The sequence below is a fragment of the Nelumbo nucifera genome, chromosome 7, assembly GCF_055504915.1.
Source record: "Nelumbo nucifera cultivar China Antique chromosome 7, China Antique-T2T, whole genome shotgun sequence".
NCBI lineage: Eukaryota > Viridiplantae > Streptophyta > Magnoliopsida > Proteales > Nelumbonaceae > Nelumbo > Nelumbo nucifera.
Genome location: NC_142655.1, coordinates 12905891 through 12928017, shown reverse-complemented (window position 1 = coordinate 12928017; position 22127 = coordinate 12905891). Strand labels below are relative to the sequence as shown.

At 37.8% G+C, this 22127-nt stretch overlaps 2 protein-coding genes across 8 annotated transcripts; one reads left to right on the top strand and one right to left on the bottom strand.

The window, feature by feature from the left end:
• Positions 1 to 907: 907 nt before the first annotated feature.
• On the top strand, positions 908 to 11047 carry LOC104611307 (uncharacterized). Of its 7 annotated transcripts, none has more exons than XM_010278306.3 (8): positions 908 to 1061; positions 2425 to 2568; positions 3536 to 3641; positions 5705 to 5887; positions 8299 to 8781; positions 8895 to 8981; positions 9057 to 9135; positions 10640 to 11047. In XM_010278306.3, coding segments are annotated over exons 3-8 (903 nt in total). In that variant the 5' UTR covers positions 908 to 1061; positions 2425 to 2568; positions 3536 to 3571; the 3' UTR covers positions 10641 to 11047. The 7 variants fall into 7 exon arrangements, 6 of the variants coding, with proteins under 6 accessions (XP_010276608.1, XP_088748549.1, XP_010276603.1 ...); XM_088892423.1 differs by having other exon boundaries at positions 920 to 1061; positions 5705 to 5839; XM_010278301.3 differs by having other exon boundaries at positions 920 to 1061; positions 2425 to 2677.
• A 1557-nt stretch (positions 11048 to 12604) lies between these two features.
• Positions 12605 to 16279, bottom strand: LOC104611306 (cystathionine beta-lyase, chloroplastic-like). The gene is made up of 13 exons (XM_010278300.3): positions 16120 to 16279; positions 15853 to 16024; positions 15666 to 15778; positions 15379 to 15449; positions 15205 to 15296; positions 15037 to 15124; positions 14835 to 14946; positions 14180 to 14276; positions 13991 to 14072; positions 13747 to 13864; positions 13400 to 13507; positions 13222 to 13324; positions 12605 to 13116 (listed from the first exon to the last, which is right to left on the bottom strand). Exons 1-13 carry the CDS (start codon positions 16180 to 16182, stop codon positions 12941 to 12943), a joined length of 1395 nt encoding a protein of 464 aa, XP_010276602.1. The 5' UTR covers positions 16183 to 16279; the 3' UTR covers positions 12605 to 12940.
• Between the last annotated feature and the right edge of the window lie 5848 nt (positions 16280 to 22127).

Here is a 22127-nt window from a genome sequence, read left to right as displayed (position 1 = left end):
AGAATTAGAGATCCACTAGATTAGCCACTTCATATAATCTTGCTATTTATTGCACATCTTGTATTGGAACTTTATTTTTATTAATTAAAACAAATAATTTAATCTTAAAAATATATAATTTGTGATTATAAGATTTTTAAATTGTGACGGGACTGATTCATCGAGTCAACTCAATGACTGTTAAAACCTTGTGGAACCGATTCAAAAAAAAACCCTAGTCTTTTTCTAGCAGTCAAAGTGTAGTCCTTTCATTGTCGAAAAATCACTTTCTCAGGTTAGAAGTTTATAAGTCTGCGTTTGGAATCGATATAAATCAAGAATGATGTAATAATGATCCACATAAAACTTCACCCCATTTCAATAGACTATGAGCCATTCCTGTACGGCTGTACCACATGCATGGCCCACCATGATGCCTATCCGGACCGTCCAATCAAACCCGGATCAACTCGGAGTCATAAACCCATTTACACTTGAAACATTTTTCCGCACCATATCCAGGGGGGTCTTAGACTTTAGACTTCAGACACCACCCATTAATTCAACGGTCTGGATTTGATGATGCTCGCGTGAATGTCAAAAGCAGAGGGCCTACACGAGATCGCACGACTCCAAACCGTAACAATATTAAACGGATAAGGTCAAAATAGCTGAGTTTGAAAGTGGGAAGTTATAACTTAGAGGCGTCATGGTACCAGTCAGTGCATGGGGCCCACCAAGGCCATGATGACAGTGATCAAGAATAAAATGGGAGCGGATCGGACGGTCGAGAATCGCCCCATTACGTCGGTCCTTGATCTATCAGTACAGGATCTCTCGGGAGGGTCCCACAAGTCATTAAGGAACCACTTGTCCTCCTATAGTGTGATTTGTGAATTTGTTGTTGTCCTTTAAAATACTCAATAAGGAAAAAGAGAGTAGAAAGAACGAGGAGAGAGAAATAAATTGGAGAATAAAAACAGAGAGGAGAGAGGGAGCTTCACCATCTCTCTCTCTGTTTCTCTGGGTTGAAACAGAGGAGAGGAGCTTTCGAAGTTTTTCTGCGAGAAGAACTGAAAAGTGTAAGAGGTTTAGCTTATAAACCGAGTGGACTTAATCTGGGTTTTTTTTCTTAGCTTTCTGTGGTTGTTGGAGTATGAGTGTTTGATTTGTTCTGAGAAGAGAGTTTAATCTCTCTTTGATTGGTATTGGATTTGATCCACCGTGTTTAAGCTGAATTTGCTGTTTTTCTTTGTGTTTTTAGAAGCTTGGGATCATAATTCACGAGGTTGGTTTGATGTTATTTGTATAGAAGTTGCTTACTTGTTACTGGGTTCTTGTTTGTTGGTTTTGGTTTCTTGATCCTATTGGTTTTGCAGGGGTAGGATTCTTAGCTTGTTCTATGAGTCCTTCAAAATTTGATCCCAGTTTCCCGCTTTAACGATTTTTTGTTCTTAACCAATAAATGATTAATTCTTTTATGGATTTTAGATTTAACAGTAGTAAATGAACTCTTTATGTGTCAAAAATTTTGTTTGATTGAAAGCTTTTTGTCATTATTTAAAGTTTTATTTTGTTTTCTTTTTTTTTTGTCAAATATTATACTGATGGGATAAATTGTAATTATGTTATGAACTTATTCTGTGTCTGAACTGACTAGATGCAATTTCCTATAGCAAGAATAGTTATTTTATAAATATCTTGGCGTATCTTACTGATAGAATACGCATGCCCTTGATTCTCATTTTCATCTCCTTGGTTTATTCCTTTTTTTTTAGAATTCGGTGTTATGTTGCCACAAATGTTTCGAATTCCAGAAAATGTGCGTGAAACAACCATATTATAACTGAAAGGCAAAAAGATGACTCAGTCCCTGGATAAAATCAAAATGTTCACCAGGGAACAAAAAGATGCCTATTGGTGTTGATGCTGCTGCTGATACTAACACGGAAGAGAGAATTTACAAAAGTTTTTATTCCAAGTACCAAAATAATGAAAAATAACATTTTCCGGTCATTTATTTAACAACTCAGAACTGTATAGAATTTCTTGGTTTATCATGTTCCTCCTTATTATAGTTGTCTTGGGCTATCTCAATTGTAAGTCAATATTTTGCAAATTTCTTTTACTCTTTGGCTTGATTGTCAATGCTTGTGTAACATACTTACATACTTCTGACATGTTTTAAGTAATATTACATGTGTCTACTTTTTTTTTCATCAGCTTCTGTGTCTGCTTCATTCTTGATGCTATTGCTAGTTTACCACTATACTTGGTGTATTTTTCTCAATAATATGCAAGTTCTTTGTGTTTGCATTTTGTTGATGGGATTTTACCATCAGTTGCTTTTGTGTTCTCCAAAGTAGCATTAAATTAGGTTAGAGATTTCATATGTCTCAAAGAGTTGATATTATACTCATTTCTTCTGCTATATTTCTGTATCAGGGTACAGACTTAAATTTGCTCCAGTTTTTCATTAGAACAAGGAAGACCACTATCCGGTGTTATTATTATAGTGGTAGCATCCATACAAGGAACAGCTTTTTACTGTCTATATTTCGTTCTTTGAACTCGCCATATGCTCTCTTGGTGAGTATTGATTTAATTGTGGAATCTCAAGAAAAGTAGAGATTTAGTTGCAACTCAAGAAATGTCTGGTGGAGAGCCAAGAAGGGTCTCGCATAAAGATATACAATTGGTAAAGAAGTCATTAAACTTGACATTTCAATTACAGAATATCCTCTCCATGACTATGAATTGCCAGTTTCTGCTGATATCCTCACCCTGTTGATGCCTAGCCCATCTTCTTTCATTTTACAGATAATATCATTATTAAAAAAATGGTCCTTTTTATTCATTCAGTTCCAATATGAAATGTCTACTTATCTTCTTTTTCTTTTGGTTATCTTTATGGTCCCTGAAAACCAATAAGTAGTCTGAAGAGTAAAAAAAATGCATCTAACAAGGTGTTTTCTTTTTTCGTTTTTTTTTTGGTAACTAGATCAATTGATATTCATGAATGGTATAAAGGTGAAAATTTGATATATTCCTTCAAGCAAACAAAATATGGAAATAAAGGCCTAGACTGACCTTGTTCTCCCCCCCCCCCCCAAAAAAAAAAAATACAGCTCAGACAAGGATGACCAATAATAAAAGTTACCCTTACCTTTATGATCCTGGCTAAAGAAGTGACCTTGATAGTAGATTTATTGATCTAGTTGAGTGATATGTTCCATTTAGCAACTAAGGAGCATAAAGGTAAGGGTAACTCTCTGTATCCACATTAAAACATTTAATGAACTTAACCCTAGCAGAACTTTATGCATAAAATGTTTATAATGTCTGTGGCAAAAGATGCAAACAGTTTCTAATGAGAATTGCTTGATTTTCTTAGAATTGGTACTTGAGAAGTACCTCAGTATATCTTCTTATTTGAGTTGCAATCAATTTTTCCCTTATAATTACATGTACAATTTTAATTTTCTAAATACATCATTTGAAGTCAAAAATTATTCCATGCCTGTGACATCTCTCTATGCATATTTTCTAATTGCAGGTACAAAATCTTATAGAACGATGTCTGCAACTATATATGAACCAAAAAGAGGTTGTTGAGACTCTAATGAAAGAGGCAACCATAGAGCCTGGTTTTACTGAACTTGGTAATCATTATCTAGGATTTATTGCCAAGTTATGTCTCTTTCAGTATGACATACTCTAGCATGAAGACTTTTTTTTTTTTAATTTTAACTACCAAATACCCTTTTTGATATGGCAGGGCATTGTGTATGGGTAGTGGATAATGCCTAGTTAACCAAATCTGTTGTCTTCTGCTAAAACAATTTGAGATCAAGACTTGAATATATGCAATCCGTTTTCCCATTTAACCTTATTCACCATATAAAATTAGTGGATCGTTGAATTTGTGTCTATTATTGTCATGCTTCAAGGTCTTGTTTTTATTGTTATTAGGCTGTTAATCTCATTGAACAGTATATCCTCAACTACTAAAATTTACTTTTGATGCTTAATCACCAGCAACTCTGAGAGATCCACAACTCTAAAGCCCTGATCTCCAACAGGAAAGCTTGTTTTCCATCTCTATAGGTTAATCAATTTATGAAATCATATGGGGAATCATGCTTGCTTCAGTGATCCTCACATCTTGGGGGTACGCGAAGGAGGGAATGCTCCTTTAGTTTAAAAGACAAAGAGCATCATTGTCAAGGTTTTAAAAAGAACAGGTGAAAGGCAGAGAAATCTCCCTCATGAGTTGTCTAGTTGGATAGTTCTTAAATGAGTCCAAAACAAGAATGTTCTAGAGTTGTGTATTTATGTGTTATGGAGAACCTTCGCCGAAGTATTAGTGAGTAGAGATTGGGCAGCTTGTTTCTAATTGTATTCTACTCAAGAGCTTTGAAACTTTGATGTCCTTAACGAGGGTAAAAAGGATAGCGTAGTCCTAGAACTAAGGCTGGATATTTTGAGAATGGATCGTAAAGGGAATAAATCTCGATGATACAACAAGTGGATTAATGTATACTTTATTATGCTGCATGCATGGAATCAAGTCCCTTTTTCTGTAATTAGGAATGCCTGTGATGAGACTTAAAATTGCATAGCTTGGTGAGCCATCAATCTGACTATCTGAGTTAACTCATGGTCTGATCTAGTTGGCCTTTGAGTTAATTTGCAAGGCATTAAATCAATTATTTTTTCAATTCAAATATTACTATATTAATAGAAAATTAGGGTGTTGTCCCCTTTTCATAATAACAGGAGAAAGTGTACAGACAAAAGGAGGGAAGGAGATCCATGCTGTTCTATTATCCATTATGATATGATACAAATTATTATAAATTTGTAACTTCAAAAGCAAATTTTGATATTTGTGCTATTAAGAAAATGCATTGCATCAATTTGTGCTAAGTGCTTCTCTTGACTCATGTATCAAACATCTAAAATTTACAGCAGTGAGCATAATCATGTAGGGCCATGATGCCACCCACTTTCAGTCTAATAGATAGAGGGTGATGTTCTCAGTCGATCAAAACTCTGATGTAGCTTCAGTAGGAAAAAAAAAAAAGGAAATAACAGAAGAAGAGAGAAAGAGAAGAGAAGAGAAGAAGAATGTGAAGAAGAAAAGGGCGCAGATTAGAATTGGTTTCTGCCGCCCAGAAATAGAATTTATATGCTTCTATTAAAACAATAAACACAAAGACATCTATGCCCCTGCTGCCCAACACACTCCTTAATCAGTAATAACAGAAACAATAATAGGCCCAGTAAGGCCCAGAAAGACTAATAACAAGTAAATAAAAGAAAAGACAACTGATAATGGCAGGGACTTCACTAAAATACTAGTCTATTTCTCCACACTAACATTGTTGGATTACTACTTCAAATCTCCGAGATTGATGTTATAATTGTTGCCTTCTTCCAATATGACGATGCTTTTACATGGGACTCAAGTTCTATTCCCAAGAACTAATTTATCTTGTCTGTCTCCTAATTGAGAAGTTCCCTTAAAAGGCCAACCTCAGCCCTCCTCCTGAGGAAGTATGCTGCAAAAAAATAGGTTGATGGGAATATAGTAATGAAGTTCTTTCACAAGAAAAAAGGAGCTTTATTTCCATTAGTAGTAACCTATTTAATGGAAGATTGTTTTGTGTTACATCAGAAAGTGAATATGCTATTTACTTCTTCAGTCATTCTTGTTTTCCAGTTTGGCAAAAGCTTGAAGAAGAGAATAGGGAATTTTTCAAGGCATACCATGTTAGGTTGATGGTGAAGAATCAGATTTTGATTTTCAACAGGTTGCTGGAGAAACAGGTTGAATTGATGCATAAAATAAGCACAGGTGGCATTGCTTCTCTACCTGTTTCTAATGGATCTCATTTATCACAATGTATGAACACTTTCCACATCATTGATTTCTTTTTTAATGCTGTGACTGTTTTTATTGTGTGTAAAATCTAATACTTATTATGTTTATCATTCTATTCTAGTAGTTCCTATGGCATCATTTTGTCAGTCTTGGCCTGAAAAAAGTATTAATGGATGCTAGAGCCTTGTACGAGGTATTAGTACTCAACTGTGCAAATAATCCTGCTACCGAGGCCCATCTGTATGGAAACCTTAAATCAGTGGTTTAGTAGAGATATTCATCTTGACCAGTTTAATACATAAGAAAGGTGAAAAAAGAAAAGGAAGAAAAGTGGAGTACTAATGTGCAACTTTCGTAGGTATTCGTTGATATAATTTGATGTTAAACTAAACCCATCTTAATTTTTTTTCTTTGGATCAAGAACAAAAATTAGTCAATGATCAATGTTTACAAAAAAGTATACAAGAAACAGGAATTAATGATTATTACAAAATGACTAAAAATGCATGTATCAAAATGCTTCTTTTTTTTATAGGTACATGTTTCAAGATGCTTCAAAAAGGTAGCCAATGTACATGTAGAAAAGGAGATGAAACCTTGGAAGATGATATCAAGTTTTTTAAAATTCCCTTACTAGTGGCAAATTTGTAATTTTTGGACTATTGAAACTTTTGATCAATTTGAGTTTTAAAATGCTATTTAACATTTATTAGTGTCTTTGAGATAGGTTAGTTAAAGGATCAAACTAGTTCAAAGAGTTACTGTAGAGATTTTAGAGTTTTGAAAAGTTCAAAAAAAAAAAACAACTGAGTCACTTTTCTTTCAATGTATTTCTTAGAATCCAAAACTTGTCTGTTTTGCATGATTTTGGTGTTATTAGATAGGTAATTGAGCCACCTATCCAACAGACTAAGATATTGTAAATCTAACTTGTTTTGAGAGAGCTACAATTGTTTTATTGATAGGGTATTGGTTGGTGACGAGAATTGAGCCCTTTTATTTATTTACTTGAGTTGCAACAGAATTAGAAATGCATCTTTAAGGGCTAGACAAACCTCTCTTCTATAAATACGTCTTTGTAAAGTCATCAGAAGGAAGAGTAATAGATTTTTCCAATCAACATCATCATCTAAGCTTTGTCACAGTTATCTAGGGTCAGTTGCATGAATTCTGTTCTGCTATTCCTTCTTTGCAATAAAGATTTAATTTTCATATTTAAGAATTGGTGTTCTTGAAGGGTTTTCTATGCTTTTTCATCTATCTTCTTTTTGGTAATATCTAAAACTTCTTGCTTGTTTCTTTCATTCAGATCTTATTTTTCTGCATTCTTTCTTGAACCATGGACTATTTGTGATTATTTTAATTGCTCCTTGCTTCTTTGCATTCTTGCTAGATCTTCTAGCATATTTTCTTTTCTTCTTGAATCTCTTTTAATCGTTCTTGATTTATTTTTTTATCTCTAGGGACAATTTACCTACCTTAGGAACAGCACTGAACCTTCCCCAAATCCCGAAACTCAATCCTAAGAACCCCGCCACTCTCTTTTTTTTGGGCTAACCCCCACTCTCACTTGTGCCATCAATTGCAAACTGTATCAAGAAAATAAATTTTCTTTTCGGGTTACACCCACACACACATATAATGCATCAGTTTTATTTCTGGGAGTATCACTTGATAGCAGCTGCAACTTTTTCCATGCTTTGTTCTTGCCATTGCTTTAACTATTGACCTATAGATTTAATAATTTTTTCTCTGGATGTATATAGGTTTTGGATAACAACACTAAAAATATTGTAAGATGGCCTTTATGCATAATTGTCAAGGCGACACCTAGGCGGGCGCCTAGGTGACAAGGCACCCTTTTGAGGCTCGCCTCACCTAATCGCCAAGCAGTTTTGTACTTTCTATTTTAAAATACTTTTTATTCTTTATTTTTTGACATTATAATTATAAAATAGACATTATTAAACTAAAAAATTCATTTTGTGTGTTTATATACTAATTTCTTTTTATTATTTTCTTATTTGCTAGGGTTTAATGAACACAAACACTGCTAAATGCTTTAATGAACACAAACACTACTACTACTACTAGTAATAATAATAATACGCTTTTCTTTTCTTCTTCTCCTATATGAAAATAAGGGTTCAGCCCCTATATTTTTTTAAATTTTCTTTTCCTTCTTCTTGATTTTCTATACTTCAACATGAACTCTATACTTTTCTGATGAAACTTATGACTAATTATTAAGGAAATATGGTTATGATACCTAGGGAATTACCCCAGTATCTATGTTTTATACATAAAAAAAAAAAAAAAAAAAATCCATCGCCTAGCCTCACCTTGGCGCCTTGAAAACTATGCCTTTATGTGTTCATGTTTTGGAGTTTTAACACCCATTCAACTGGCAATCTGATGTCACTGTGTTGCAGTAAACCAGACTCGGACATGCATCTCAGAGCATGCAGTTACACCTACAAGGCTGGAGAATATGCATCATCCAATTGGTCCTCATACTCCTAATGCATTTATAAATGATGTGCCCTTGGTGCATAGAAGTATGCACATAGTTGATGATGTTCCTGCTCATACTGGAAGGATAGATGTCTCTACTAGCATGCTCTCAACTCAGAACCCACATATGGAAATAATGCCAGGAATGAATGGAATGGTGATCAAATCAGAACCTGGATATTCAAACAGTTCAGCTTTTAATTTTGGTACTGAAGGAAATGTCCTGGAAACACGCCCGACAATTGGGGATGCATCTGTTGCATCTTTCAATGGCATAGAATCCAACTCACAACCCCTGAATGAACTCCTGGATAACGATATGTCTTCATTTGGATTTTTAAGCCAGATTCCTCGAAATTTCAGTCTTTCAGATTTGACAGCTGGCTTTTCACAGAGTGCTGGTGAGCAGAATCAATCATTTTGATCGATCAGTAAGATGATTGTTTTTCTAATAGTCAATTCTGATCATTTTGTTGTTGGTCAATACTGATTATTTTATTGTTATCACTTCAAGATATACTGGAGAATTACTCTAGGTCCCCATTCCTAGGAACAGATGTAGAGGACTTCCTGGGTTACCCTCAGAAGGTTGAATGCCAAGGTGAGATTTTTATGGTTCACTTATTTCATGAAATCTTTGATTTGATTCCTGATGGTTTGCGTCTTGGTCTAACAGGAGAGAATAAGAGACTGGATACCATTTCAGAAGACTTAAGTTATGAAGGTTTTGGTGGTGATGGATCATTTTCAAAGTAGTGAGTTTCTTTCTCTTGGCACCCACTTTTAGATATGTTGTTGCTGCAATTAGGGAACCCTTGATATGGAAAACAGGTGGCCTGAGACAAGGGACAAACTCCTATATCAAGGCTGTCCCAACAGACTTGGAAGCTTTAAAAAAGTACAGCATACTCAACTCCCTATGCAAAGGCAGTTCCCAAATAATTCTTGGCTCTATGAACACATGATTTGGGAAGACTATTACTAAAGAATTAGCTGATCTCTGAACTCAATCCAATGACATGTTCGCTTTATCCACCAAATATCTAGCCTCTTAGATGTGCTGTCACTGGATCCAACGTCCCTCCTCATCCTTCAACTGACCACCACCTATGAATCTCCCTCTGCCTCCTGCCTCTGGATGCCCAGGGAGAACATCAATCTCAATCCCTGGAGTGAAGCCAATATCCTTTCTATAATGGAGATATGTTTTATCAGATATGAATGAACAAGAAGCAATCTCCCTTAAAGGTTTCTAGAAGTGCCTCCAATCCCTGATGACCCTGGATTGATGTTTCTGATTGATGAGACTTGATGAAATGTTGGTTTAGCCTTATGGACTAAAGATCAAATTTAGTTGATATATACTTCTGAAATGTTGAATTTGTTTGGTACGATGAAGCAGATTCTATTTCATATAACTGTGTAGAGATTAATCTTTTCTACATGCTTGTATGTTTAACTTCAGCCAGCATCTTTTGGCCCATACCCCAGGCACTAGGAAACCTCAGTAATTAAGACTTTGCTTGAACTTAGAATACAGTAGGTCGAAGATATACTCTAATGTTTATTTCTGTAGCATCACAACTTCTAATAAGATTAGATATAAATGGCCTATCCTCCACTTCATAAGTTTTTATCAATTACCTCATTTCCATGTCAAAACTCGTAAACATCTAATGTCCTGTAGCAATTCACGTAGCTCAAAACGAGTAAAAATGTTCAGATTCTCTGTTTAAGTTAGGATTAATGTGCCTTTGCAATTTGCATTGACATCAGAATCCTAGTCCTTTCTTTAAGAACTCTACAGTTTTTTGTTCGTATCCTATGATTCAGGATTTGAATCTTAATGCTATTAGATCCCACAAAAATGGGTCCCAGTATGCCTACTAAACAATATTACAACACACTGTTTTGTTAATGAAAGCCATTGGCTAAATTGTATTGCATGTACCAACTTGCATCTCAAATATAGAAGGCCCTAGAACTTCTTTAATCGATAATTACTATAATGAACAAATCTAATTGGTTTGTTTTTTATGTATAAGATGGGTAGAAGTTCGTTATATCATTTGGAATTTCAGCAAATTCATATCTCTAAACTCTTTTTGAATATCATCCATATAATTTTTAAAGAGAATTTTTAATGAGTTTTAAAATCTCCCTATTTCGACTTTATTTCATTTTGACTTGTATTCTCCATACCATTCAATTTTGACAACACTAATTCCTGATCTTTTGATTTTGTTTTTTCTGCTGCAGGGTAACTAGATAACTATAGAAAACAAGTGATTGACTGTACATAGCAATTTCAAATCAAGAAAGCTTCAAAATTTTAGTCTTTGTATTGAATAGTATGTAAACTTTCACTAACTAAATGGGTATTGATTTTAGATAGATCACCCAAGGAAGACGTCTACAAGAAGTTTCAAAACAGTGTGAACAGAAATGGTTCTCTATAACCATGAAGTCCAAAGAAGTGGTCTAGTCTATATTTTGGCATTAGAAGTAAATAGAGTAGGTCAGTCATATAATATTTGGATAATTTGTGTGGTTTCATTTAGGAGAGAGTGTAATTCATAGATAAAAGGCTACTATCTACCTTTTCATTGATTGAGGATTGAAATCTCTTTTATTTCTGTAATGTAATCATTTCATTTGTTGCCTCAAGTTCTATCTTTTTTTTTATTTTGTTTTCAGCTTAGTCTCTTTTTCATTTTCCATTTTTTGTACACTACAGAGGGTTCACTATTCCATAAAAGAATTAGAAAGAAAACCCAAATTTTTCATTTTCTTTTTTCCCTCTATGTTATCTACTTGACAAAGAGATACTGATAAAGACATCCTTCAGCAGTGCTAATTCTAAGGTTGGAAATGAGAGGTAAAACCTCATTATTTTAGATCTCAAAACATTGGCCTAAAGACAAACCAGTCAATGGAAGATGATGACTAGAGAATTAACTTTTGTCCACATGAAACCTGACAATTGGAGACTTAAGGTCATTCCAAAGCACTGCCTTTGACTACTACTCACAATTTTACTGGATTTTCATGGCCGCTCCCCTATGGAACTATACTCATCAAAGTGCTGCAGAATTAAAATTACAGGACTAATTATCCTTCAACAATCATGGTCTAGATTGTCAAGCAACCTTCTTAAAAGCTTCTTTCAGGAACCATCCACATCTGTTTGGTAATCACACATTCTGCAAATATGTGCCAAGTATCTTCTTCTAAGACATGACAACAATCTTGGAAATATCTATCTACTTGAACTTTTCTTTTCTTCAGGAATGCCCTTGTTGGAAGTCTAACACTAGTAAGAAGCCATAAGAAATGGTGGATTGTCATATGGCATTTGATCTTCCATACCTTTTAGAGGGCCCATTTTGAGATTTGGGCCGTTATGGTCCTCACTGTTGTTGCCCATACCCTTCCTTGTGGTTAATTTCATGAAGTATCCTTTGGGTTGGGCCCCCACAAGAGGATGTCCACTTAGTCTCTCAGTAGTCAGTAAGTATGTGGAATACAAGAATAGGCGTGTCATTGTTAATGGAATTCGGATTAGCTGAACGCGATGGCTGTTCAGTGGGCTGTGGAATCAATGAAAGTGTTTCATGCCAGTAATAAGTTCATGGGCCCCACTGTGAAAGGTGTGGGTCCCATGTATTTTATTACTGGCGTGTGGAACATTATCATTGGTTCCACAGTTCGCTGAACAATTAATGTGTCCAGGTAACCCTTGCTCTTGTTGAGGGAATTCTCCACAGGAGGGATCAATGAAGTGGATATTGTCCCCAGAACCAGCAGTCAACCTTAAGCACTTCATTAGGAGATTGGAGATCCTTATTGTTCAAAGTCCCTCTCCAAGCTCAAGAGATGGCCATAATGGGTTTTGCTTTAAAGTAGTTTGTGTTGCAGAGCCATTTAGGGAAAAAAAATTAAACAAAGCAGATATGCTACTTGTTGTCTCTCCATCCTGGTATGAAATGATCTTGTGATCCATTGAGAACATAAGTTCCTTCTTAAATTGATTCCAATTTAAATGAGGCGCATTGTGGTTAAATGAAATGGTTTCATTCAAGATGCAATCGAAGCATGCCAATGGTCTATTCTTTCCATTTGTAGTTTCATTCAAAGCTCATTGGATTTCAAGGCAAGGCGTATTAGTTATTGGTCAATGGCATATAATACAAAGATTTGAGTAGTTTTGAATTTAATGGATTTGCATCAATCAATAAAGTCTCAGCTCATTTTTACTCTAAAATGACATTTAAAACTGTATAAACTACTCCAACCTGGAAATGAAGACCAAGTATACCCAACACATTTAAATTAGGAATGCCCATAAATAAAAAGAAGGAACCAAATAGTTTAGAGTAAGAATTCCACCAAATCCAATTATTTCTACCAAAAAAATTCCACTAAATCCAATTATTTCTACCAAAAAATTCCACTAAATCCAATTATCAACCAAGCTGATCAAATGCTTGTTCATGAAACATTCTAGTTTCCTGTAGAATGAAGCACCAGAAAATCAACTATTTGACATCAACAAGCACTCTACATGGGTCCTGTCCTAATTGCATGATCCAAATCCTCAATCAGATCATTCACATCCTCAATGCCCACAGAGATTCGAACAAGATCTTCAGTTAAACCTCTGGCTTCACGGACAGCAGCAGGTATGTTTGAATGGGACATAAAGCAGGGCATGCTAATGAGTGACTTCACACTCCCTGAAAAATAATTGAAGAAAAATGAGGAACCATATCAGTGAATATCAAACCCATAAACTGTTGGAAATCATTTGGAAGAACTTTGAGATTAGAAGAAATAATTACCAAAACTGACAGTAATGCTGAAGTACTTGGTATTTTCCACAATGTACTTGGAGAGTGCCAACGACCCTGTCTCAAAGCTAAGCACAGAACCTGCACCTTTTGCCTGCAAAAAGGTGGAATGTAAGAGAATTTTTCCTGGTTGATTGTCCATCCTTCCAACTTCCTCAAATGTAAATACCTGAGAATAATGTAATGAACGTCCTGGATGACCAGGAAGACCAGCATAGTTAACTTTCTTCACTCGAGGATGAGATGCAAGAAATTCAGCAATCTTTTGGGCATTCTCCTGAAGAAGGATGTAAAAGCCACAGTAGCTATGAGAACTTAAATAAAGGATTAGAAAGAAAAAAAAAAGTCTTAAAACAAAACAAAAAAGAAAACCCAGGACAAGATATTTAAAAAAAAAAAATCCTTCATATAAATCATCAAACCGACCTTAAACCTCTGTTAAAGATTTAATGGTGATATTTAAAAAAAAAAATTAATCATTTGAGTTTAGTATAAGTAGGAAAGGTGGTGTTGCACCTGCTGCTTCTCAATCCGCAATGCCATTGTCTTGATACCTCGTAAGCAAATCCAACAATCAAAAGGAGCTAAACCAGAGCCTTCTGCATTTTGCAGGAATGCTATATCTTTGACCAAGCTAATTATTGCAGAAAAGTAGATTAGTAAATAAATAAACACAAAAAAATGGCAAAGAAGTCAAACAACAATAGCTTCAATGGAGAAAATATGTGATAGTTATAAACAAATGGTAAAAGTTACAAACCTTTCCCTCCTCATAGCAAGGACACCTGCCATGACATCGCTATGCCCAGATATAAATTTTGTAGCTGAGTGCATTACAATGTCTGAAAAAGAAGAAGGAATAATTAAAATTGCATGGTGAAAGTTGAAATAGGAGGCTATTGCAGTTATTTTAACCTGTATATATTCATCCGAGGCTATATGCAATTACCTGCTCCAAGTTCTAATGGCTGTGAAAGTACAGGGGACATAATACTGTTATCCACCAGCATAAGGGCACCATGTGCATGAGCCATCTCTGATATTTTCTGGAAAAAGAAGGGGAAAAGTTGGAGAAGCATCCCAATATTAGATAAAAAGAGTAATAAGTGTATGTTTCATATACTAGTGAAAGTTTTATGATAATGATGCATATGAAGACAAAAGGATTTGAAACTGAAAGTGTCAAAACTAATCCCTGGATAAAGGAACCATGGATATTTCTATTCTTTCAGCAATAAAAAAGAAAAAATCTTAGTAGAGATCCTGATACCAAATTTGTTGGCATAGCCAAGACTCAAGAGCTAGCTTTTCTTGGTGGGAAAATCCACCTTTTTCCTAAGAGACTTTACCATCTAGCTAGCTGGCACCTTCAGAAAATCCAGAACTTCATTCTCTAACAAATGAGTGGATGAAAAAGAAAACAGACTGAAAATCGAAAACATCCTCTAAAAGGATGCCAAACTTTTATCGCTTACTCTCAACTAAGTCAATATCAATTAGAGAAGTGTTCCCCACAAGAAAGAAAAAGAATTAAAGTCAGTCTGACTAAAAGAAGAGACCCTGTATTTCAGTTTCTAGTGATTCTAAAGAACAACACTTCTTACCCGAATATCAGAAATTTGTTGGCGAGGGTTAGTTGGACTCTCCAACCACACAAGCTTAGTCCATGGCCCAATTGCAGCTGCAACCTCATCTAGATCAGTTGTATTCACTCGTCTGCACATAATAACAAGTTTTCTCAACATCAACTGCAGCTACAACTTACAAAATCAGGAAGAGCAGTTGAAGGTAGGAAAAGATATTTACTTCACCACAATTCCTTTCTTGGGAAGTACTTGTGACAGCAACCGATCTGAACCGCCATATATGTCTTCTCCAGCAACAACTTCCTCACCTGAAATTGGGAAGTCAAGAAGATTACAAAGAGAGCCTGGTACCAATTAAATCAGAGAATTCAAGAAGGTCGACAAGCACCAGTTCCAATTAGATGTGTGACAGCAGAGAGAGCAGCCATTCCACTACTAAAGCAGAAAGCGCGTTCGGCCTTATCAAGCTTGGCAAGGAACCTGACAGTACAAACAAGACCATCAAGGACAGACCAGAGATTTTCAATGCTGAACTACTTCAAATAGACCCAGAACCTCTCACCTTTCTAATATATCACGGGTGGGATTCCCGGCTCTAGTATAGTCATAGGGGCCATACTGAGTTGCTGAAGGCTGCAATACAACCAAAACATATGAAACATAAAAACGAATATCTTGAATTCAGCATTGAAATTCTCAACCCAGAAACCAAAATTCTATATATCTTCACTCTTTGCAAAATAAATATGGAGATAGGAAATTAACAGATTATGACATGAAGCTTCACTTGCAGTGATTATAAAACACCACCATTAAATTCTCATCTTGTTTCTTCAGTCTCACTCTCACCTGCTTAAATGTGGCTGTCTGGTAAAGGGGAGTGCTGACAGCATCATAAGGATCAAACGAATTCCCGAAATTCATCAAAGTGGTTGAAACACTCGGCTCCTTCACTTCCATATCTGCTGCAATGGAACAAAATTAAATACACCCACTAAAGAAAATTAACAAAAATCAAAATCTTCAAAATACAAACCTTCCAAGCACTCAGCTACGCCATCAACCAAAGCCGATGTGCTGAAATCCATGTCTCTCTGTCCGGAGCACCTCAGCTCAAATTTCTTGCTACCCGCCAAGACTTTTACGTTCTCAGCCGTTGCTCTGTTAAACCCAAGCCTCCCTCTTGCAACTTGAAGAAGCTTTGGACTCTGAACCATCAACAACATGAATGAAAAACAAATCAAAATTAAAAAGATGAATTAATTGCGAGCAAAATAATAGAGTGACAAAAAGAGGGTCCTACGTGATCGTTGAGGCCAGAGGGAAGAGAGCTGAGAGATGTATTGAAGGTGAAAGAAGCCGCCATTGTTGAATAGTAGTGGAGGTTTCTGTTCTTTGGGTGTTGGGAAGACAAGCTATGAAGACAAGAGCGAGTGCTCTGGAGCTGCAGAGAGGTCGGCTTATATACATGCAGAGAGAGAGAGAGAGAGAATGGTCATTTGCATGAGAGGAGAGAGACTGTGTCCAACTGCGTTTGTTGCTACCGTTAGCTATTCTTGGGGGTTGATTTTGTCTCTGCATATTGACTCCGTAACCAACTCGTACACATGCTGATTAAGATTATAGTCCTCAAACGGATCGGATCGAATCGGATATGAGTAGATCCAAATTTGATTCATTATATATTCGGGTTCAAATTGAATTGGGTGAAGGTAGGTCCGACGGGATAGTTAAATGGGCAGAACCAATTGTGAACCAGGGTCTATAATCGGTACTATCGGGTTTGGCCCCCGTAACACCCAATTATAATTGACACTTTTTTTTAACACCCAATTATAATTTCCAACTTGCAACTTGCTTGCAAGTAGGCGGAGTGGGGACGGGGAGAGCCGTAACACCCAATTATACTTGACACTTATTTTCTAACTTGTAAGTTGTAACTCCAACAAAAAAACCTACTTATTTGTTGAATTGATAAATTTGAACAGCATAATATGATGATATTATAAATATATCATGAGGAAAATAACCAAGCAAAATGTATACTGCACAAATTGCATCTTGAAGCAAAAAACTTTAACTAATGATAAAGTTGATGGTGCACGATCTGGATGCTCTTAGCTGGAGGGCAGTTCGAATGTCGATCTGCTTTGCTGGCCAATCAAACTACAAAAGAGGAAGGCTCAGAGGACCTGAGGTGGCTTACCAGGTGTGGGTCAAGCCAAATTACCACTCATCAATTGCCCCCACTCCCTGTGCCTAGGGTCCTAACCTGGTGCGGAGAGTTCATGACAAGCCTGGGTGGATTTGGCCAGGTCTTCATTATGGTCGAGGTCTGGTCCAGAGGTCAAACCGTAATGATCCAACTGGCTCAACCATAAAGCTAGATCGCATATCGGGGACGAATAGACGTCACTCGGATTTATAAACTCCACATATGCCAAAACCCGTGCTCAACCAATTTCGACCTCGAGAGTCGTGCGACCGCTCTCACGGGAGCCATTGGATCAAGCTGATCTAAGCCATCCATGATCGACTACAACGGCTATAAATAGGGGCCTTGGGGTCCCATTTCGAGTTTTGGCATTCTGGAGATCACGCGCTAGCTTCTAGGTTGGTCATCTCTCTCCCATCTCTCTCTACGAAGCTTCCTGAATCGACTAGGATCCGCTTCACCTTGAAGTCGTTGATGATCATCTTGACAACGAGGGCATCATCATGCTGGAACTAGATCCCGCGAGCATCGTCCTCAGTGAAGTAGATCACCTCCTCCACCCGAGGGCGCTTCGATAGGTTCTCCTCCTCGTGCTCGAGCTCCCGGACCGCTGTCTTGCCCACTGCTACGCTGTAACCCGCTACAATTAATACATCAGTAATCACATTGATTACCCCATGGATCGGTCTCTCTTTTGCTAGCGGATCCCGAGGTACTTGGTCGCGTTCATTCTGCCTGCTCGACTCTAGTGTGTCTCTCCGCTACTCGGCAAGCCAATGATCTTTGTCTCTATCTTCATACTTGATGAAGTTTCTTAGATAACCGCGGCAGGTCAGCTCCTCGATCTCGTCCTTCAGATTGTAGCAACTCTTTGTATTGTACATGATATCCCGGTGGAAATGGAAATACCGGTTCAGGTTACGGTTTGAGGGATCTCCTCACATCCTAGGCAGCTATTTAACATAGTCGGTGTCCTTGATCGACATTAGGATTTCACCCCGTCTTGCATTTAGGGTGGTGTAATTTGTTCTCTGGACTGGAGGGGTTCTAGATCGCCGACCTGATCCAGAACCCTGAGGTGGTGACCGGCTTTTTCTTGGTGACTTGCTTCGCCTACTGTGCGGTGATCTACTTTTCTTTAGCGATTTACTCTTTCACCGTTGGTGCTTGCTGTTGCTCGCCTCTTCTTCAGTTCTCTTCCTTTTCCCAGCCTAGTGCAGCTCTAGCCAAGACCCGAGAGCCTCTCATGCCTTGATAAACTTCTCGGCTTCTTCAAGGAACACCTCTATAGAACTAGGTGGGCTCAACTCGAGATGCCAACGGAGATCAGGGTGGCGTACTCCTCTTCGGGCTGCAGCGAACTACACGGCTAGGTCAAGGTTCGGTACCTATAGTCTTTCCAGATTAAATCTTTTTATGTAGTCCCTTAAGGACTCATTCTCCTATTGGACCATGTTCAGAAGGATAGTGACAAACTTTGGGCACTTCTTAGTTGTGGCGAAGTGTGTCATAAAGCACTGTTTCCAATTCTTTATCGAGCCTAGGGGGAGACCTCAGTACCACAATCTTGCATCTCCTCTGAAGGTTGTTGAGAAGGCCACATAGAGACAGGCCTCATCTGCTCCTGCGAGTAGCATCAGAGACCAAAATCCATCGACGTGGTCATTAGGGTCTGGATTCCTATCGTAAGTCACCAGTGCAAGTGTCTTGAAGTTCTTCGGCTGTGGGGTTGAGAGGATTCCAGGTGCTAGGGGGAAGGCCAGCTTAGTGGAATTAAAGCCGGCTGTGCAGCTATCGAGCTCACTGCTTCCGTTCTTTTCTCTGCTTCCGTTGTTGGGGTAGCGCTACTCTTACCTGAGGTGTGGCATGCATGTTGGTGGCATCACTTCTTGGTTACCTCGTTTGTGTTGTTTACCTCAGTATTGGTCAGAGTCTTGACCTTGGTGTTCTCTCCGTCTTGGACATTGTCACGAACAGGGATCTAATCTCGGTTGCCAACATTCTCGCGAGCACGGGCTGGATCGTAATGGCTGAGGTGATAGGAAGGGTCCCGGACTGGATCCTCGCCCCTAACTCTAGGCTTTTGGTTGCTCGGTTGTCTGTCGTCCTGACGACGATGTTGTTGGAGTTGTTGTTCATGTTGGTCCTGACGATGTTGTTCATTCCGCGATCTTTGCTGCTGATCACTCTGGTGGCTGCGTTGCAGCAGGTTATTTTGCTGGTCGACTATGACTTGTCGAGGTGGTGATGGACGCTGGCCTGGTGTTAGGTCCCAAGGTGGAGATGGACCCTAGGGTGCTGATTGGCATCTGTTGGAGTTGTTCTGATTCTGGTTCTATCGAGGAAGAGGCGGGAACTGGTGTTGGTATTGTTGATATTGTTGAGGTAGTGGTGTAATAAATGCTCTAAATCTTTGCTCCCAAGACTGTATCTGTAGGTTCATGATTTGGACACTCAACATGAGCTCATGGAACTGCCGTGCTTCTATCCCACAGGAACCACAGATGGCTCTGTGACTGGGAGAGCGGCGTTCACATGGGGCAAAGGTGCATTGACTTGCTATGCTACGAAGGCTGGGTTCTGTACTGCTAACACTCCTGGAAGAGTGAAAGGCACAGTAACCTATCCAATGGTCATGGAGGGGCGTTATGGGTTGAGTGTTGGTTGCTCTTACCCCCCGGTGACAGGCATCTCAACTTTCTTGTTGTGCTTGGGGAGGTCATTGAAATTCGCAGAAAGTAAATAAGGTAGGAACTTAGCTTTTATGTCACGGTTCCTATAGACGGCGCTAATTGATGGTGCACGATCTGAATTCTCTTAGCTGGAGGGCAACTCGGACGTCAGTATGCTTTGTTGGCTGGTCGAACTACAAAAGAGAAAGGTTCAGAGGACCCGGGGTGGCTTACCCGGTGTGCGTGCTCTGATGCTTGAGTTAGCACTCTATTGTGCGAGCTGAATGCTTGTATGCTAGTAGGCTGGTGAGAAATAAATCGTGCGTACATTATGACGTTGGGGTTTGTGCCCTTATATAGGTGAGTTGTCGTGGGTCTAACAAAACTCCTCCGAGATCTCTGGCCCGTACTGCTAGGAGTCCATTCCGCACCAGGAGGTAGACTTTGTGCTAGCTGATAAGGCTTATCGAGTCCGCCCGATCTGGGTGGGATGAGGATAAGGCTCGCAGACGTGCATTGTGATCCCGAAGAGATCGAAGACAGCTAACTAGCTTCTAGAAGTTGGTTTGTGTCACCTCAGCAGGTCAGGCCATCGCAAGTTGCTTGGGCCTCGATCTTGGCCGAGATGCCCAAGGTACCTGAGGTGACATGGATTGTTGAAGTGACGGGAAGTATCGAGTCATCGTCCAATCAATACGTCGCTTCCACGTGTCCTAATGTTGATAGGTCGAGCCAAATTTCCCCTCATCAAAAGTGATGTATCACACTTGAATATTTGATGATGTTGAAGTTTTTAATAATAAGAGTATATCTTGTAAAAATTGATGAAAATACAACTTGTAATGAATGTAACATCTTTAACATGATTTTGATTTAATGTACAAAAATATTCAAAGCGCACCGTAGTTTAACACAAATAAGTATTTTTTATTATGAAATAGAAAATTAGATATTATGACGGGGTATCTTTGTTATATGCTAATATACATATACATGATTATATATAATTATGCATAGCCGGTTTAGGTGCTAATCGGATCAGAACAACCAAAACTGATCCCAAACAATTATAATTGGGAGACATAATTATGTGCACCAAAAGGCTATATAATTAGGATCTGCCCAACCCATTAACAGCCCTAGATAGATGAGATTGGATATTGAGTAGCATTAATAAATTGAACTTTTAAAATTATTAAAATATTTTATATTATTAATGAAATTAATTAAAATAATTATTGTATTTTATGAACAAATTGAATTCAAAATAACTTGTTGGAAATTTGAACCTCTTCAGAAAAAAAAATACAAAATTCAAACTAATTTTACTAATGGGTATATATATTCCATCTAATCACTTTTAACCAAATGATGTTACCAGCTTGCCTTTTATCTTTCCATATCTGTTCTTGCCACTCCTTTCTGAAGGGTGGATTGATGTGTGACAGTGTGAGACAATATGAATGGAAATTCCTAACAAGGTGAAGTGTCATTTGAAATCTATAGAATTGGGTTGGGCAGAATTCAATTTCACTTCCACTCTTTTATTAGTCCAACTACAAATCAGTCTTACATTGTATTTGGATCAGGTTGTATATTGCTTTACTGCGTTGCTGGTCGAATAGAAATCTTCTATCTTACAAATTTCACAATTCCACAATTCGGGTTCATTTTGTGGTAAAACCAATGCTGCATGGACTCTCCTAAATAAATGTCCATGCAACACTATATAGAACAAGAATACTTGAATGTTCAGAATTCATGACCATGATGATGATGATGATGAGTACATCTCCGCCCCACATCATATCTCTGCTATGTATTGGGAATATCTCCCGGTAATAGTATTAGAATTGATTATGTCATCATTGGGAGATGTTTCCAAAACACGGCGAAAATGTGGCACGGGGCATTGTGAGGCGGTTCTCTGTGGGGCGGAGATGTGAATTCGAACTTGAAATAATTGAGTAATTATATTAGGTAAGATCATACCGGTATTAATGCACCCGATTCCATCAAAACACTAAAGTTATGTGTGCTTGGGCAATAATAGGGCTATAATGGGAACCTCCTAGGAAGTCTAAAACCTGGTTTTGTGTAGTCGCTGCTGTTTTATCAAAAAAAAGGAATAGTTATGTCAAATCAGCATAATCAAGATAGGAAAGGAATTTATGTCCAAATCCGCCCTAGAAATCCAAACAATGAGAAAATATTACAACTAAAAGGTTTTGAAGCTAAAAGTCTAAAATATCACTAAAGAAGATGGTCCGATCCAATGTTTAAATTAACAAGAATTCCACACCAATGCTAAAGTCCGACTATTACTCTAATTCTGGTTGTCAACTAAATAGAATGAGAAATGAGACATCATATCTTGGTTGTGGTGAGAATCAGGCCACCCACGCCCAGCATACTGCCTGCCCT

Coding starts and splice junctions, on each gene's coding strand:
- LOC104611307 (XM_010278301.3), top strand. CDS start 2,630: ATGTCTGGTGGAGAGCCAAGAAGGGTCTCGCATAAAGATATACAATTG. Junction 5,888..8,298: donor TGGATCTCATTTATCACAAT/GTATGAACACTT, acceptor ACTGTGTTGCAG/TAAACCAGACTCGGACATGC. Junction 8,982..9,056: donor TCAGAAGGTTGAATGCCAAG/GTGAGATTTTTA, acceptor TTGGTCTAACAG/GAGAGAATAAGAGACTGGAT.
- LOC104611306 (XM_010278300.3), bottom strand. CDS start 16,182: ATGGCGGCTTCTTTCACCTTCAATACATCTCTCAGCTCTCTTCCCTCT. Junction 15,125..15,204: donor CACACATCTAATTGGAACTG/GTGCTTGTCGAC, acceptor TCCCAATTTCAG/GTGAGGAAGTTGTTGCTGGA. Junction 13,865..13,990: donor CTTGCTATGAGGAGGGAAAG/GTTTGTAACTTT, acceptor TGCAATAATTAG/CTTGGTCAAAGATATAGCAT.